The sequence below is a fragment of the Rhinatrema bivittatum genome, unplaced genomic scaffold (assembly GCF_901001135.1).
Source record: "Rhinatrema bivittatum unplaced genomic scaffold, aRhiBiv1.1, whole genome shotgun sequence".
Classification (NCBI taxonomy): domain Eukaryota; kingdom Metazoa; phylum Chordata; class Amphibia; order Gymnophiona; family Rhinatrematidae; genus Rhinatrema; species Rhinatrema bivittatum.
In genome coordinates this window covers 172293-189059 of record NW_021820737.1, presented here as the reverse complement: position 1 = coordinate 189059, position 16767 = coordinate 172293, and the positions used below count along the sequence as shown (strand labels likewise).

The 16767-nt window shown below is 49.3% G+C and overlaps 1 protein-coding gene across 1 annotated transcript in view; it reads left to right on the top strand.

The window, feature by feature from the left end:
• The window catches only part of LOC115082052, a 157065-nt gene that overhangs the window by 41169 nt on the left and 99129 nt on the right, over positions 1-16767 (top strand). The window contains 1 exon segment of the mRNA XM_029586316.1: positions 12568-13561. Coding sequence (XP_029442176.1) covers positions 12568-13561 — 994 coding nt within the window.

Sequence of the window (16767 nt, the reverse complement as noted above, 5' to 3'; positions counted from 1 at the left end):
GGCGTGGCCGCGCCCTCCGTACCCGCCCCCAGGTCGCGGCCCGGCGTGCAGGAGGCCCGCTGGCGCGCAGGGATTTACGCCTCCCAGAGGGAGGCGTAAATCCCCCGACAAAGGTAGGATGGGGGTTTAGACAGGGCCGGGCGGGTGGGTTAGGTAGGGGAAGGGAGGGGAAGGTGAGGGGAGGGCAAAGGAAAGTTCCCTTCTAGGCCGCTCCGATTTCGGAGCGGCCTAGGAGGGAACGGGGGTAGGCTGCGCGGCTCGGCGCGCGCAGGCTATACGAAATCGATAGCCTTGCGCGCGCCGATCCAGGATTTTAGCCGATTCGCGCGTATCTACTAAAATCCAGCATACTTTTGTTTGCGCCTGGAGCGCAAACAAAAGTAGGCTGTTCGCGCTCGTCTGAAAATCTACCCCTTAGAGAATAGCCACTGACGTTAGCAATGGTAACATGGAATATACTTAGTTTTTGCGTACTTGCCAGGTTCGTATGGCCTGGATTGGCCACTGTAGGAAACAGGATGCTGGGCTTGATGGACCCTTGGTCTGACCCAGTATGGCATTTTCTTATGTTCTTACGTGACTTGCTGAGAATGACTTGCAAACTTCAGCTGGTCAGGCAGGCAAGCTGGCACCAGAAAGGTGAGGCCTATTCATTGGGTCACAAAGAAGAAACTAACGGCGGGAGCTTCAGGCACTATTCTCAGGAGTTTTTATCAACACAGCCACAGATGTGTTAATTATCTTGACCAGCAAGATTTTAACAGAACAAAGGACTATCTCGAAAGTGAGGGCAAATGGGCCACGCCTGGGAAAACTAATCAGGGCAGCTCAGAGATAGTCACATCATGCTGCTGACATGACAACCTATGTAAATGTGCAGTCACGCAAGTCTAGAAACTTCCACAATATTGAATGTTATCTATAAAAGAAGGATCACTTTCTGTATACTATGAGATGCTGGTGGACAGGATGTCAGAGGCATGGCATTAGCATGTCCCGAGAATACTTATATTGTTCAATAAAAGATTATGTTGTCCACTGAAAATCTAAGTGTTCTTGTCTCCCTGGCCATAAGCATCATAAAAATTGGCATGGCGCTCAACATTATGGCACCCCAGATGGGACTGGATGGCTGCGGCCATCGCTTGTGCAGTCTTACGTCTGACTCTGCTGGACTGGGTCAGATCTAATACTGCTACTCAGACTTTAATTGGCTGTCAAAGTTTTGTTTATTGCATAGTAATTCCTAGGAACAGAGGTTTCTGATTTCTGGATGATTGGTTCCATATTAGGAGTTACCACGCAGGAAAAAAATCTGAGCATTATAATGAATAATACATTGAAATTGTCAACTCAGTATGCTGTGGCAGTCAAAAGCATACAATGCAAAAAGCAAACAATGTTAGGAATTATTAAGAAGGGAATGGTGAATAAAATGAAAAATGTCATAATGCTCCATGGTGAGACCACACCTTGAATCTGTGTGCAATTCCAGTCTCAATAAAGATATAGTTGTACTGGAATACTGAGAAGGGCGATTAAAATGATAAAGGGAATGGATTGGAGGCTCCCCTCTGAGGAAAGGTTAAATAAATTAGGGCTCTTTAGCTTGGAGAAGAGACAGCTGAGGTCTATAAAATCATTAAAGGCCTTGAAGGAGTAAATCTGAATCGGTTATTTACACTTTCAGATAATAGAAGGACTAGAAGTTAGCAACTCGCACATTTAAAACAAATCAGAGAAAATTATTTTTCACTCAATGAACAATTAAGCTCTTAAATGTATTGCCAGAGGATGTGGTTAAAGCAGTTAGTTTAGCTGGGTTTAAAAAAGATTTCGATAAGTTCCTGTAGAAGTCCATAAACCACTCTTAATCATGTTAATTTAGGGAATAGTCACTGCTTATTACTGGCATTAGTAGCATGGGATCTATTTAATGTTTGGGTACTGGTAATCTTGATTGGCCACTGTTGGAAACAGGATGTTGGGCTTGATGGACCCCCTGTCTGACCCATTTTTGCAACTTATATTCTTATTTAGGGGAACATGCTTGTCAAGGTTTTTGTTTACTGCAAGGGCAGGGTTGGGGCAGTAGGGCCAGTGCAAGGGTATGAGATGTCCTGCGTAAGACTTCAGCTATGCATTCACTCCCCCTCCAGCCCCAGAAAATTTAGCTTCCTCTATCTCCCAACCCCCCACCCTCCCCCAGCTCCTGGAGTGTTCTTGCCATTTCCCACAATCTCAAATATGGTTCTGAGAGCACAGGAGGCAGTATCAGTGCTGCTGTGAATTCGGAAGTGAAGTTGGGTTACGGCGCTACTGAAAGCCACTACAATGGGTGACAACCATTTGGGCAAGGGTGGTAGAAAAAAGCAACAGGGAGCTCGCTCCCACTGATACAGCAAGGCTTGGGCTTTAGCTTATGCCAGCCTGATCCAGTCCTGCTGCTGCTGCTGTCGTCGCCCTAAACACTGTAGAACTTTAGGCAACTACCTAGTACATCTAGTGCTTCCACTGCCCCAGACTGTGAGGCCAGCCCTGAAAATCTGCTTCCTAAAATTGCTCCCCTTTGGCACTCCATGAAGTTAAAAGTAGCAAATTCAAAACAAACTGGAGAAAATTATTTTTCAATGCACAATTAAGCTCTTGAATTGCTGGAGCATGTGCTTAGGGCACTTAGTGTAGCTGGATTTATAAAAAGTGTGGACAAATTCCTGGAGAAGTTCTTTAACTGCTATTAATCAGGTTGACTTAGGGAAGATTCACTGCTATTACTGGCAATAGTAGCATGGGATCTATTTTATGTTTGGGTACTTGCCACGTATTTGTTGTAACCTGGTGGAAACAGGATGCTGGGCTTGATGGACCCTTGGTCTGACTCGTTATTGCATCGTTCTTATGACGTGGAGGAATGAGAAAGTGAACAGTGTGAGCTGAGTTTTTTTTCACAGGAATAAAGAGTAAATAGTGGCTGCAGGGAAGGGGCAAGGTAAGGTCATGCTGTATTTTATTTCAAAAGCACAATGTGCTGATGCGATCATTTTACTGAGTTACTAGTTTAGGTTAATGCATTTTTTAAGATTTTATTTTTCTTCTTTTCCGTTCAAGATTTCTCCGAGTATAGTTTTTTTCCAGTATATATTGCATTTCTTTTAATGAGACAATTTCTAATTTCTTTATGTACATTTTCTTTGGCAAAACTATTCCTCCGACACACCTAGAGGAGGGGGAGGGAGATTCCTCGTAGCTCCCCTGCAAACATTATGGCCCCACAGTAGTGAACACATTGTTGGCAGATCGGGCAATTTCACACTCAGCTGTGCTATTTCTTTTCCATTCTGCAGGAAAAAACTATTTGTGCCGGTTGCGTTAGATCTGGGCTGGCCACCTGACTGCCAGCAACTCTCAAGCTTGCGGCTTCTTCCTTTGTTGCACAGTCCCTCCAGCAGTCGCAGATTGATGACTCATCGGCAGCAGCAGCTCCACCAGCCGTCGCAGAGTGATGATTCTTAAGCGACTGCAATAAAGCTCAGCCCCTGAGAAGGGGCTTTTTTTTTCTAGTGATTCGCGGGCTTTTTTTTTCGATTCGCAGGTTGCTTGTAATTGGGCGTTTCTTCCTGCCAATCGCGTTTTTTGTTTGGGGTTGGTGGGCGGGACCTGTGCTCTGATGTTGCAGTGATTGGCTGCTGCTGCCGGTGAGGCCTGTCCATAGCAGGCGCACCCTAACCTATTGCAGCATTAAGCTAACCAGAGCCAGCAATCCCAGGAGCGCGTGGGCAGACCCGGCCTGGCATTGCAGGAAGCAACAAGCGTCGTGGGTGACCAAGAAGCTTCTGTGCAGCTGCAGCCCTGAATGCTGAAAGGTGTGGAGCACTCAGCTGCCTACAACCAGGGATCAGGAGGGGAGACTGAGTGTGGGGGGATTGAGGACGGGTTTGTAGGGAGTGGGGAGGGGGAAATGAGTATTTAGGGGCTAGAGATGTGCTCGGAGGGGGGAATCTGTGTGTGTGGGGGGCCAGAGATGTGCTCGGAGGGGGGAATCTGTGTGTGTGGGGGGCCAGAGATGTGCTCGGAGGGGGGAATCTGTGTGTGTGGGGGGCCAGAGATGTGCTCGGAGGGGGGAATCTGTGTGTGGGGGGGGGCCAGAGATGTGCTCGGAGGGGGGAATCTGTGTGTGTGGGGGCCAGAGATGTGCTCGGAGGGGGGAATCTGTGTGTGGGGGCCAGAGATGTGCTCGGAGGGGGGAATCTGTGTGTGTGGGGGGCCAGAGATGTGCTCGGAGGGGGGGAATCTGTGTGTGTGGGGGGCCAGAGATGTGCTCGGAGGGGGGGGAATCTGTGTGTGTGGGGGCCAGAGATGTGCTCGGAGGGGGGGAATCTGTGTGTGTGGGGGCCAGAGATGTGCTCGGAGGGGGGAATCTGTGTGTGTGGGGGCCAGAGATGTGCTCGGAGGGGGGAATCTGTGTGTGTGGGGCCAGAGATGTGCTCGGAGGGGGGAATCTGTGTGTGTGGGGGCCAGAGATGTGCTCGGAGGGGGGAGTCTGTGTGTGTGGGGGCCAGAGATGTGCTCGGAGGGGGGAATCTGTGTGTGGGGGGCCAGAGATGTGCTCGTGTAACAGGTAACAAACAGAAGACTTCAGGCATTGGTCCGAGAAGGAAAAATTTATTTGCTAGCAATAGATGCAGCTGACATTTATTTATTTATTTAAAATTTTTATATACCGACATTCATCCAGGATATCACATCGGTTTACAGTGTAACACAAACAAACGCCAAGCATGGCATTTTACATTGAACAAATAAAACAAGTTAACAAATGAATAAATGAGGGTGTGAACAAGGGGAAAATTGCATTAAATACTCAACTAGGATTGTAATTATATACATATGTACAAAAGGAAGACACTAAGAGAAACAATTTAGGAGTGCTAGGAGGAGAGGGGGGAGTGATAAGCAGAGGGAAGGGGTGAGAATAGGGTAGGAGAAGGGCAAAGTAAGGGGAAGGAGGACCAGAAGAGGGGGGCAGAGGAAAGGAAGGGTGGGCAGTAGAATCAGTAAGACTGCATACCCCCCCTCGCAGGGAGCTGCCTTAAATACATTTCATATCTCTTTATCTTTACACATGCGTTTTACACATTGCTGAGCAAGCATCTCATGTTACAATCGAGAGGCTGAGTACCGCCCCATTTGCCAGGGTGGAAGTTCCTGATTCTTTCCTTTGTTCTTGCTTCATGTTACCTGGGCACTGATTCACAGGAAGGGAGAGTACTGCCGGGAATTGCAGTCCTGTGAAGGGCAGGCTGATTTGCATTTTTGTAACAGTAACACTGCCTTATGTCCACAATGCTTCCTTTGTCTTGGTCATTCCTGCACACTAGTTTTGTAGCCTTTCTTTTTCTCTTGTAGAGAGGCTGTTCCTTTCATTTAAGTTATTTGGAAAAAAAAAAGTTTCTTCACAGCTGTTTTCTCTGCCTCCAGGGAGGTTGCCAAGTCCTGGGAGGACTATTCCTCTTGGTTTTGAGGCTGCCGGAGTTGGGGAGGTTTGGGCCCAGCAATCACTCCTGGCAGGGGTGATACTGGGGGGCCCGGCTCACTCACCCTTCTTGGAGCAGCTTCTGGGGTCCAGTTGGTCAGGTAAAAAAAAAAAAAATATATATTTTTGACAACTGAATCGTGGGTTATTTACCGTTTGGTGTTCGGTCGGGCTGCGCCTTTATTTTTTTCGCCGGAGTTTCTCTTCCTTTCTTTTAATTGTTAGTTTCTTTCATTTCGCGCCGGTTTTTCTTTACAATGCCGCGAGGCACGGCCTGTGGTGCTTGTGGAGACGCGCACGTCTTTCCAGGGAGAGTCTCTGTTCTTCCTGTCTCCCCGGGGGTGTAGGCTCGTCAAGTTTGCTGGTTAAAAAAGGAACCCGGCCACCTCGTGCGGCTCCAAAACCTCAGTCCAGCTACTCTCCTGCCCCGACTCATTTCGCTGCAGTGCTGGGACTGAGGCGCTCCTGTCTACTCTGAGGGCGGCGACACAGCAAGCTGTTCAGGGTGCTTCAGACCCGCCTCTGCTGTCGCCACAGCCGACTGTCCCTGGGGGGGGGGGACAAGTCGCATGAAACAGACCCATATTTATCTGCTGATAGCCTGGAGGAGATTGAGTCGTCTTCTTCTTCCTCTGCCCTTTCCTGGGATTTTCTTCGTTTTCTTCGCAAAGTTTTCAAATCTAAGAAATTTCTTAAACATAGGGGTCTTTCATCTGGTCAGAGATTAAAACCACATTCCTCTAAAAGGGCTAAATCTAAGGATTTGGGAGTGGGGTCAGCTTCGAAGCGTCCCCTTCGTTTGGGTCCGGACCAGACAACATTTTCTTCGTCAGATGATTCTGAGCATGGCTCTTTGCCTATCCTGGACAAGTCCCTGCCGGAGGGAGATTTAATTGAAGATCCCGCTTTGCGGACGGGGATGATCCCAAAGTAGTCCGACTGTTTGTTTAGAAGAGAGGAACTTGGTCCTTTAATTCCAGCAATTTTATTGGAATTGGGTCTAGAGGCTCCAGTGAAGTATTCTCGGATGGGTGACATTGACCCAGTACTGCTTGGCCTTAGAGGTCCCACGACATCTTTTCCTTTTTATCTTTCTCTCACTGACCTTCTGTACCGGGAGTGGGATACTCCTGAATTGGGTCTTAAGGTAGCACGAGCTATGGAAAAATTGTATCTATTACCTGAGGAAGCTTTGGAAATTTTAAAATTTCCTAAGGTAGATGCCGCTGTATCTGCTGTCACTAAGAAGACAACTATTCCAGTAACTGGAGCAACGGCTCTTAAAGATCTCCAAGATCGTAAGCTGGAAGTTCAGCTTAAGCAAAGTTTTGAGGTTTCTGCTCTTGGTGTGCGGGTGGCCACGTGTAGTAGCTTGGCTTTGCGAGCTGGACTAAGATGGTTCCAAGCTTTACAGAACAATTCTTCCCTTTCTGAAGAGGAAGCTGCACAGGCTGGTAGACTGGAAGCTACTGTTGCTTACAGTGCAGATGCCTTATATGATCTCCTTAGGACCTCGACTCGTTCTAGCGTTGCTTCAGTATCGTCTCGCAGACTTCTTTGGTTGAGGAATTGGTCTGCAGACGCATCCTCCAAAGCTCAATTAGGAGCTTTACCCTTTAAGGGAAAAATGTTATTTGGTAAGGAATTTGGACGATTTAATTTTGTCCCTAGGGGAAAATAAGATTCACAAATTGCCAGAGCACCGTCCTAGACCTAGAAGCTCTTTCTCATCTCGTTTTCGGTCTAACAGAAGATTTCGTTCTTCTCGTCCGGCTCTTCCAGCTAAACATTCTTCAGGTAGACAACAGAATTGGTCTCAGTCCTTTCGTGGCCGTCGCTTTGGCAGACCTGGAACTTCCCAAGTCTCAGGAGGTACAAAGTCTGTCCAATGAGATAAGGCCGGTCCTTTCTCCGGTTCCCGTCATAGGGGGCAGGCTGTCTCAGTTTTACGGAGAATGGGCTAGATGTACGTCGGATCAATGGGTTCTATCAGTGATAAGTCAAGGTTACGCTTTAGATTTTGTTCAGAGGCCTCGCCACCTGTTTCTAATCTCCCCGTGTTCCTCCCTACAAAAGCGTCTCATAATCCAAGACTCTACAGCATTTAAGTGATCTAGGAGCCATAGTTCCAGTTCCAACATCAGAGCATCGGAGAGGTCGTTATTCAATTTTCTTCAGTGTTCCCAAAAAAGAAGGAACCTTATGTCCCATTCTCGATCTCAAGAGTCAACCATTGTCTAAGGATTCCAAAGTTTCGGATGGAAACTCTCAGATCTGTCATAGCTTCGATACACAGAGGAGAATTTCTAGCATCTCTCAACCTCACCGAAGCTTATCTTCATATCGGCATTCGATCCAATCATCAGAAGTTTCTCAGGTTTTGCATTCTAGGGCAACATTACCAATTCAGGGCTCTCCTGTTTGGTTTAGCCACAGCTCCCAGAACGTTTACCAAGATAATGGTTGTGGTGGCCGCACAACTCAGGAAGGAGGGCCTGTTGGTACATCCGAACCTGGACGATTGGTTAATTCGATCAAAGTCGGAATCTCTTTGTCGTTATGCAATCTACAGGGTAATCGCCCTTTTGCTGTCTCTAGGTTGGGTGATCAACGAAGACGAGTCACCTATTGCCTTCCCAATCTCTGGAGTTTTTGGGTGCATGGTTTGACACTCGTCAAAGGATAGTGTTCTTTCCAGAGCATCGCCTTCTCAAGCTTCAATCACAAATTCGACACTTACAGTCTATTCCTATTCCTTGTGTGTGGGATTATTTGATAGTTTTAGGTTCAATGACCTCTACTCTGGAGTTGGTTCCCTGGGCCTTCACACATATGAGACCACTTCAGTCTGCATTGCTTTCACGCTGGAATCTGGTTTCGGAACTATACCACCTTCCCCTTCCTCTTACAGAGACTGCTCGTTCCAGCCTGGATTGGTGGTTACAACCAGCGAATCTACAACAGGGTGTACCTCGAGAGATTCCGGAATGGACTGTGGTCACTACCGACGCCAGTCTTTCAGGCTGGGGAGCGGTATGTCTGAAAACATCTGTTCAAGGTCAGTGGTCCGAAGAGGAAGCGCAGTGGCCGATCAATCTGTTAGAGACCAGAGCGGTTTGTTTAGCCTTAATCGCTCTTCAACCTCTACTTTGCGGGAAGTCGGTAAGGGTTCTTTCCGACATTGTGACCACGGTAGCGTATATCAACCGCCAGGGAGGAACCCAAAGCTTTACTGGTAGCTCAGGAAGCTCAACAGCTGATCGCCTGGGCGGAACAACATCTGCTCAGCATCGCAGCCTCACACATTGCCGGGGTAGATAACATTCAAGCCAACTTTCTCAGTCGACATCATCTCGACCCAGGCGAGTGGGAACTATGCAGGGAAGCCTATCAAATGATATGCAGCAGATTGTCTACTCCGGCAATGGATCTCATGGCCACATTTCAGAATTCCAAAGCCCCTCTGTTCTTACAGCCGCAGGAGGGAAAGAGGAGCAGAAGGAGTAGACGCTCTAGTACTTCCTTGGCCAAGGGATGTTCTTCTCTATGTGTTTCCTCCCTGGCCTCTGATCGGCAAGGTTCTGCGTCGGATAGAAGTTCAACAAGTCAGCGTTGTCTTAGTGGCTCCGGAGTGGCCACGCCGTCCGTGGTTTGCGGACCTGGACGGTCCCCTTCGATTTCGAGACCTACCGTGCCTTCTGTCTCAGGGTCCAGTTTGTTTGGAAGAGGTCGAACGCTTCTTTCTAGCGGCATGGCTTTTGAGAGGCATCGGTTAAAGAATAAAGGTTATTCAGATGCCATAGTAGCTACTTTATTGCGTTCTAGAAAGCCTTCTACATCTTTGGCTTATGCAAGGGTGTGGAAGGTTTTTGAATCTTGGTGTAATAAGCATCAAGTATATCCAGTTCACTCTTCTGTATCAAATATTTTATCGTTTTTACAAGATGGATTAGCCAAGGGTTTGTCCTGTAGTTCCTTACGGGTGCAAGTAGCAGCGCTTGGATGTTTTCGTGGTAAGATTTAAGGATTTTCCTTGGCTGCGCATCCGGATGTAGCGCGTTTTCTCAAAGGCGCACAACATCTACGTCCTCCATTTTGGAATCCTTGTCCTGCTTGGAGTTTGAATTTGGTCCTTAAGGCTCTGTGTTTAGTTCCCTTTGAACCCCTTAATCATGCGACTTTGAAAGATCTCACGTTGAAGGTGGTGTTTCTTGTGGCCATTTCTTCAGCTCGTAGAATTTCAGAGTTGCAGGCCTTGTCTTGCAGAGAGCCTTTTCTTAGAATTTCTGATTCAGGTATTTCATTACGGACTGTTCCTTCTTTTTTTACCTAAGGTAGTATCTTCTTTCCATTTAAATCAGTCCATAGAGCTTCCAGCTTTTCCGTGTTTAGATCATTTGGATCCTTCCTCTAAGGATCTTAAGAAATTGGATGTACGACGAGCACTGTTGGGTTATCTTGATGTTACAAACAATTTTCGTTTGTCTGATCACTTATTTGTTTTGTGGAGTGGTCCTCGCAAAGGTCATAATGTTTCTAAAGCTACGATTGCTCGTTTTTTAAAAGAGACAATTCGTTCAGCTTATCTTTTTGCTCGTCGTGATCTTCCTGAAGGTTTGAGAGTTCATTCCACTAGGTCACAGGCAACCTCTTGGGCAGAATGTCAGTTTCTCCTCAGGAGATTTGTAAGGCAGCAACTTGGAAGTTGTTGCATACTTTTGCTCGTCATTACCGCTTGGATGTTCACGCTCCCAAGTTCAACAGCCTTCGGAGAGTGTGTTCTCCGAGCGGGACTCTCTGGGTCCCACCCTAATTGAATCAGCTCTGGTACATCCCAGGGTCTGGACTGATCCAGGTATGTACAGGGAAAGGAAAATTGGTTCTTACCTGCTAATTTTCATTCCTGTAGTAACAAGGATCAGTCCAGACGCCCACCCTTTATGTCTGTATTATATTTATCTTTACGGAGAGTCCACTTGTTCACTGTTTGGGTGTTTAATTCGCCTTTCATGCTATCTATTTTTCTTAATATTTTCTGGTTTATTCCCAAGAATTTATTTATTTTTTTTTTTATTCTGCTTCCATTTAGGATTTGTGAGTTGGAAATTCGTTATCCTGTTTAGATAGCTAGTTATATCAGGCTGATACAGTAAGGAGCGGTAGGATGAGGTGCGTTAGTGCCGGGCGCACCCGTGTTTGCCGCACGCACAGTCCGGCTCACCTACCGCTCGATACCGTATTAAAATGGCATGCAAATGCAAGCTGCGTCCATGAAGCGCAATCCATTTTACTGTATAGGCGCTATACAGCGCCTATACAATATCCTGGGTGCACTGGTACCTGTCATTTCAAATGACAGGTAGCAGGAAGTGGATCCCAACTTTAAAAGAAAATCTAAAATCCCCTCCCGAAGCGAGTCGCTTTTCGCGCCTTGCTATGTAAAGTGTTACTTACTTTTCTTGCAGCCCTCTCTTCCCTTCCTCCTGAGACGCACCGTGGCTCCCCTGCCTCCCGGGGGCAGCCGGCGGCGAAAGCAGCCCCCGCCGGCGAAGATGGATGCTTGTGGATGCTCGTAGTGCACGGGCCCCCAAGCCAGCGAAGCGCATGAACGTACGCCGTGACGTCACGCACGCCTGTACGCTTCGCTGGCTTGAGCGCCTGTGCACTACGAGCATCCACGAGTATCCATCGTCGCCGGCGGGGGCCGCTTTTGCCGCCGGCTGCCCCCGGGAGGCAGGGGAGCCGCGGTGCGTCTCCAGAGGAGGGCTGCAAGAAAAGTAAGTAACACTTTACACGTCGAGTCGCTTTTCGCCCTGCGCCTAGATTCGGGAGGAGGGGATTTTAGGTTTTCTTTTGGTTAAAGTTGCTTCGGGAGGAGGATAGAGAGGATTGGGGCTGCCCTGGAGACCGGCACCCATGGACGCAGCCAGGGCAGGTGAGCGGGGGCTGGGGGAAAGTTTGCCGCCTACCCTTACCCCTGCCTCTAACGCAGGGGTAAGGGTAGGCAGTAAGTTAGCAGGTTAAACGCACGGGAAAAGTGCAGGTTTAAAAAGCGATAATCGGGGCGCGCGTTAGTGTATGGGAGGGAATAGTTAATACGATCGTTTACATCTCATATACATGCTGCAGGCGGAAAGGGTTACCTGTTGAGCTAAAGAGGCGGTAAGGATGGGTTAAAGGGGATTGTGAATCGCAGGTTGGACTAATGCGGGTTAGAAGCAGGGTAACCGCGGCTGCACTTTACTGTATTGGCCTGTATGTTAGCAGTTAAATTTCTGCTTTGTTACTGGTCAGTACTGATGGACTGCAGGTGGTGCTCCAGGCTATACATCCGAGTCAGTAGAATGTTTCTCTGCCTCCCTCTGCTGGATTGGTGACATAACCCAGGGTCTGGACTGATCCTTGGTACTACAGGAACGAAAATTAGCAGGTAAGAACCAATTTTCTTTTGAAAAGAAGGACGGAAAAGCAGAAAAAACTGCTTTTGTGTACTTCTTTTTTTAAAGTAACTAAAATAACTCAGCAGACAGCAGAGTTATGAAGACAGACGTCGTCCGTTTTTATATCCGGCTGTTTTCATTACTGGCAGACAGGGCAGTGCAGTGAGTCGCGCTAGGAAGGTGCTAAGGTCACGCAAACGACTCTAGCTCCTCCTTCCTAGCGTGACCCTGTAATTTAAATATTGCATGGTGCCCCCCCCCCTGTGGATGCCATGCGTGTGTTAAGAAAGCGGGCACTGCAAAGTCAGTGCCTTCTTTCCGCAAATATTTTTGCATCGGCCCCTATGTTTGCAGCCATTCTTATGAGCTGCTCTGATTGCTGCCCATAGGATTCACAATAATTTGACTTTCAGAAACTTGAGCATTAAAATGTTAGGATTTAGGGGTCAAAGCTTGAATGGGGGAGGAGGAAGTGACGTCACCCCTCATGCGAGCAGCCTAGCTTTGCTGCTCCGTGAGCACCGCGGGCCAAAACGCTGCCACCGCGCAATTTTTTGTGCTTTTTTTCTTTAAAATCGGCACGATCGTGAGCAGAAGGGCTTCTGCCCAGCACGGCATGACAACAAAACGTAAGATCAGCGATTTAAAAAAGTTCTCCTACTCCCGGGACGCCGGCAACCACAGCGGCGAAAATTTCAAAATGGCGTCGGAGCACCCGCTCTCGGAGAGCGAGGAAGGGACATCGGCCATGCGGACCCCTGAAATCTCGGAACCTTTTCGGGACGAAATTCGAGGTTGGTTCATAGAATTGAGGCAGGACATTAAAAACTATAAAGCTGAAATAACTAATCTAATCGCTGACATGAAAGAGGAAACTGCAGAGCTGGGCAGAAGGGTGGATGAAGCTGAGCTCAGGTTAGACACCCAAGGGGAGGGCTGGACTCAGCTGCAACTTGGCCACCAGAATTTGCAAGTGGCTTATCAAGCCCTAGCTGACAAAGTGGAAGATATGGAGAGCCGGAGAAATAACCTCCGGATCCGAGGAGTGCTGGAATCAGAGGAGTATGGGGACTGCTTTGCTGTGGTGGAACGCATTGCTGCGTACCTATGGGAAAATGAAGAAACCCTGAAAGACACCACCATGCCTACTATTCTTTTGGACCGGGCGCATAGAGCACTGGGTCCAAAACTTGCTAATAGACCCAGGGACATAGTGGTCTGTTTCCACTCCTTCACCTTGAAAGAAAAGCTCTTTAATATCTCTCGACGCAAGCGCACGTGGCTTTGGGAGGGCCAAGATATTGCTATTTTTGCTGATTTATCCTCCGCTACTTTAAGAAAACGTCAAGAATTTCGCTGTGTCACTACTAAACTCCAGGAGGCTAATATCCGGTACCGCTGGCTTTACCCTGGAGGCGTGTCCTTTATGCTTCAGGGCACTACACACCGCGTTAAGACTGTCATGGAGGCGAGTGCGATCTTGAAGGAGGCAGGTATTATTATCACAGTACCGCCTGTGGCGAAAGGAACCGGTTCTACCCTGACCCATATTGCGACTACAATCAACTCCCAGCCTCGCTGGCAGCGAGTATCCAAGGGACGCCGACGGCTTCAGCGGAATCCTGAGACTGATCCTGCGACGGACAATGGGGACTAGCCGAGTTTGGGTTTCAATATTTGCTAGACTTCTGGTATGATTGTCAGCAACAAACTTGGTGGTTATTTCACGTTTAAATTTGCCACCCGTGTTGGTGCCATGAGGAGTGACGATGATTTCCTCCATGATCATTAGGAGCACAGGATTTGTGCTTTTGGGCGTGGGGGGGGGAGGGGATCTGAGGGGAAGGTTTCTGAGACTGTAGGTGATAAGGTTCTTTTTTCTAAAACGTGGATCCTGGGTGGTGGTTTCCTGGGGGGAGGAGGCGGGATAGGAGGGAACATATCCTCTAATGGTTAGCTTTAAATTTCCTGGCGTGTAGCCAGATGGACTCAGAACGAATGGGATAGTATCCGCGTGCTAGCAGTTGGAGACGGATCTGACGTCAGCACGGGGGTATATATATCCCCACAGGAAGCGTAGCAACTCAGTAATTTCCGTCTCCAAAGCAGTTTGGAGTGCCTGCACGCTAGTTGAGCGTGCTTTCCAAGACTACTTTAATTTTTCTCTTTTCTTCTCATTCTAGATTCGTTTTTCCTGTCTCTTCGACTTCGAGCCCCGCGCTCCTGCGGTAGATACCCACGGGTTCCTCCCCCAGCGAGCTCCCGGGGTGATTACCGTGCTCCCCCGGTGGAAAAGTCCTCGGTCCTGCCGAAGCGCGGCAGTGACACAGTCCCCGGACGCAGTCCGCGTGAGGTATACGAGGCCCTCGGTCCCGGCGTGGACGACGTAGCGGGTGCATTTCCTCAAATTGCGGTGGTGAGGTGATCCCTTCCCCCGCAGCCGGAGACCGCCTGTGTTCCAGCTGGGATGCGCCGAACCTGGTACGGAGTACGTCTCTTCCTACGGGTCTCCGAAGCGCAGAGGATCGGCGGCGTGGCACGCCGTGGAGGACGCCCTCGTAGGGCCTGGCTCAGGTACTCCGTGCCCGTAATAGGCGCGGCTTTTTTTTCCTCCTTGACTTTGTTTCGGCATCTTGCTGACCGCTTATTACTGAAAGCTTATTGAATGCCTATTAAGAGCATATTGCTGACCGCTTATTACTGAAAGCTTATTGAATGCCTATTAAGAGCATATTGCTGACCGCTTATTACTGAAAGCTTATTAAATGCCTATTAGGGGCATATTGCTGGCCGCTTATTACTGAAAGCTTATTGAATGCCTATTAAGAGCATATTGCTGACCGCTTATTATTGAAAGCTTGTTGAATGCCTATTAAGAGCATATTGCTGGCCGCTTATTACTGAAAGCTTATTGAATGCCTATTCAGAGCATATTGCTGGCCGCTTATTGCTGAATGCGTATTGAATGCCTATTGCATGCATATTGCTGGTTGCTTGTCGCTGAGAGCCTATTGAGGGCACACTAAGCGCCTATTGCTGCCGCCTCTTCTTATTGCGTGCCTATTGCTCTTCAGAGCCTATTGCTCTTCAGAGCCTATTGCTATGGAGCGCCTATGGCTATGGAGAGCCTATCGCTATTAAGAGCCTATTGCTGCCGCATATTATTTGTGAGCACCTTTTATTCAATGGATCAGAAAGCTGCGGAGTCTTCAGCAACGGCGCCCCCTGCTTCGGGCATTGCAGCCCTTGGCCTCTGCTCCGCATGCCACCTTAGGGCCACGCGCAGGGATGAGCCAGTTTCTCTGTGTGCCCAATGTGAGGGGGCCCTGCGACCCTCGGGCCAGGACCTGTCTCCACCACGATTTGTGGACAGTTCCCCAGGGGCTACCCCGGAGTTAGGGGGCAGTCTCGTCCAATCCGGCATCCCGGGGGAGCTTGTACCCCGGCGCTTAGAGGCTGCTTCCATTTCCTGGGTGGATCTCTTAAGGGAATTCATGCTTTTGTACAGATGCAAACGGCTGCCCATCCAGGCCCTACGGTTCCTGTAGTTCCTGCGGCGGCTGCTCCGGGGGCAGCTCCTGCGGATCCGGTTCCTGGGCCTTCACAACCTTACCGCGAGCGGGACTTCCCACCGATGGATAGCCCAGATCAGTCAGACCAGGAGGTCTCGCAGGACGAGTCCGAACTCCCGGACGAGGGGGACCTCCCTCCAGGGACTGAGCCATATCGAACCATGAGCGGCTGCCTTCATAGGGGGTCGGGCTCTGACGAGCATGTACCCATTGGCGCCGGCTATCCAGGATCTGCTGGCGTGCCCTCAGGTGGATGCCTTGATTAGCGCGGTGGTCAAGCGCACTACCATTCCAGTTGAAGGGGGGGACGGCCCTCAGGGAGCCGCATGATCGACGACTGGACGCCATTCTGCGTCAGGCTTTGAGGTGGCGGCTTTATCTTTACGGATCGCCACCTGCTGCACGGTGGTGACGCGTGCCTGTTTGTCACAGGTTAGGAACAACGCTCCAGCGGCGGACATGGAATCTGCTCTTTCGTTCCTTACGGATGCGGCATCTGACCTGGTACGGACAACCGCTAAAGGGATTTCATCCTCCGTAGCGGCCAGGAGGCAGCTCTGGATCCGAAGATGGTCGGCTGATGCGCCTTCTAAAACCCGCCTCACCAGATTGCCCTTCAAGGGCTCCTTTCTATTTGGCAGCGACCTTGATAAACTGGCCAGATTGCCGGAAGATCGGTTCCGAAGGGGCCAGCGCGCCTTTCCAAGGCCCTCCAGGGGCAGGAGTTCCCAGCGTTTCGTTCCTTACAGGAGTCGTTACCTGGCACCACGTCCTCCAGCCGGGAATCAGTCCTTTCGGACCAAGCAGCGCAGGAGGGGAGCAGGCCCGGGTTCAGGTCCGGGCCGCGCCTCCCAATGAGAATCCGCCGATTCATCTGGGGGACGGAGCCATAGGGGGCAGGTTGACCCTCTTCTACCCCAGATGGGTCGAGATTACATCGGACCAGTGGGTTTTTGCCGTTGTCCGGGAGGGATATTATCTGGACTTTCATCATCTCCCTCTGGACACGTTTGTGGAATCTTCGTGTCCCGCACACAAGAAGACAGCATTGGAAGCTACCCTGGCAAGACTTATGTCCTTGAAAGCCATCATCCCAGTACCTGCCTGGGAAGTGAATTCTGGCCATTATTCCATCTATTTCATTGTACCCAAGAAAGGGGGTACCTTTCGGCCCGTCCTGGACCTCAAGTCAGTCAATCGCTACTTACGGGTCCCGCGGTTT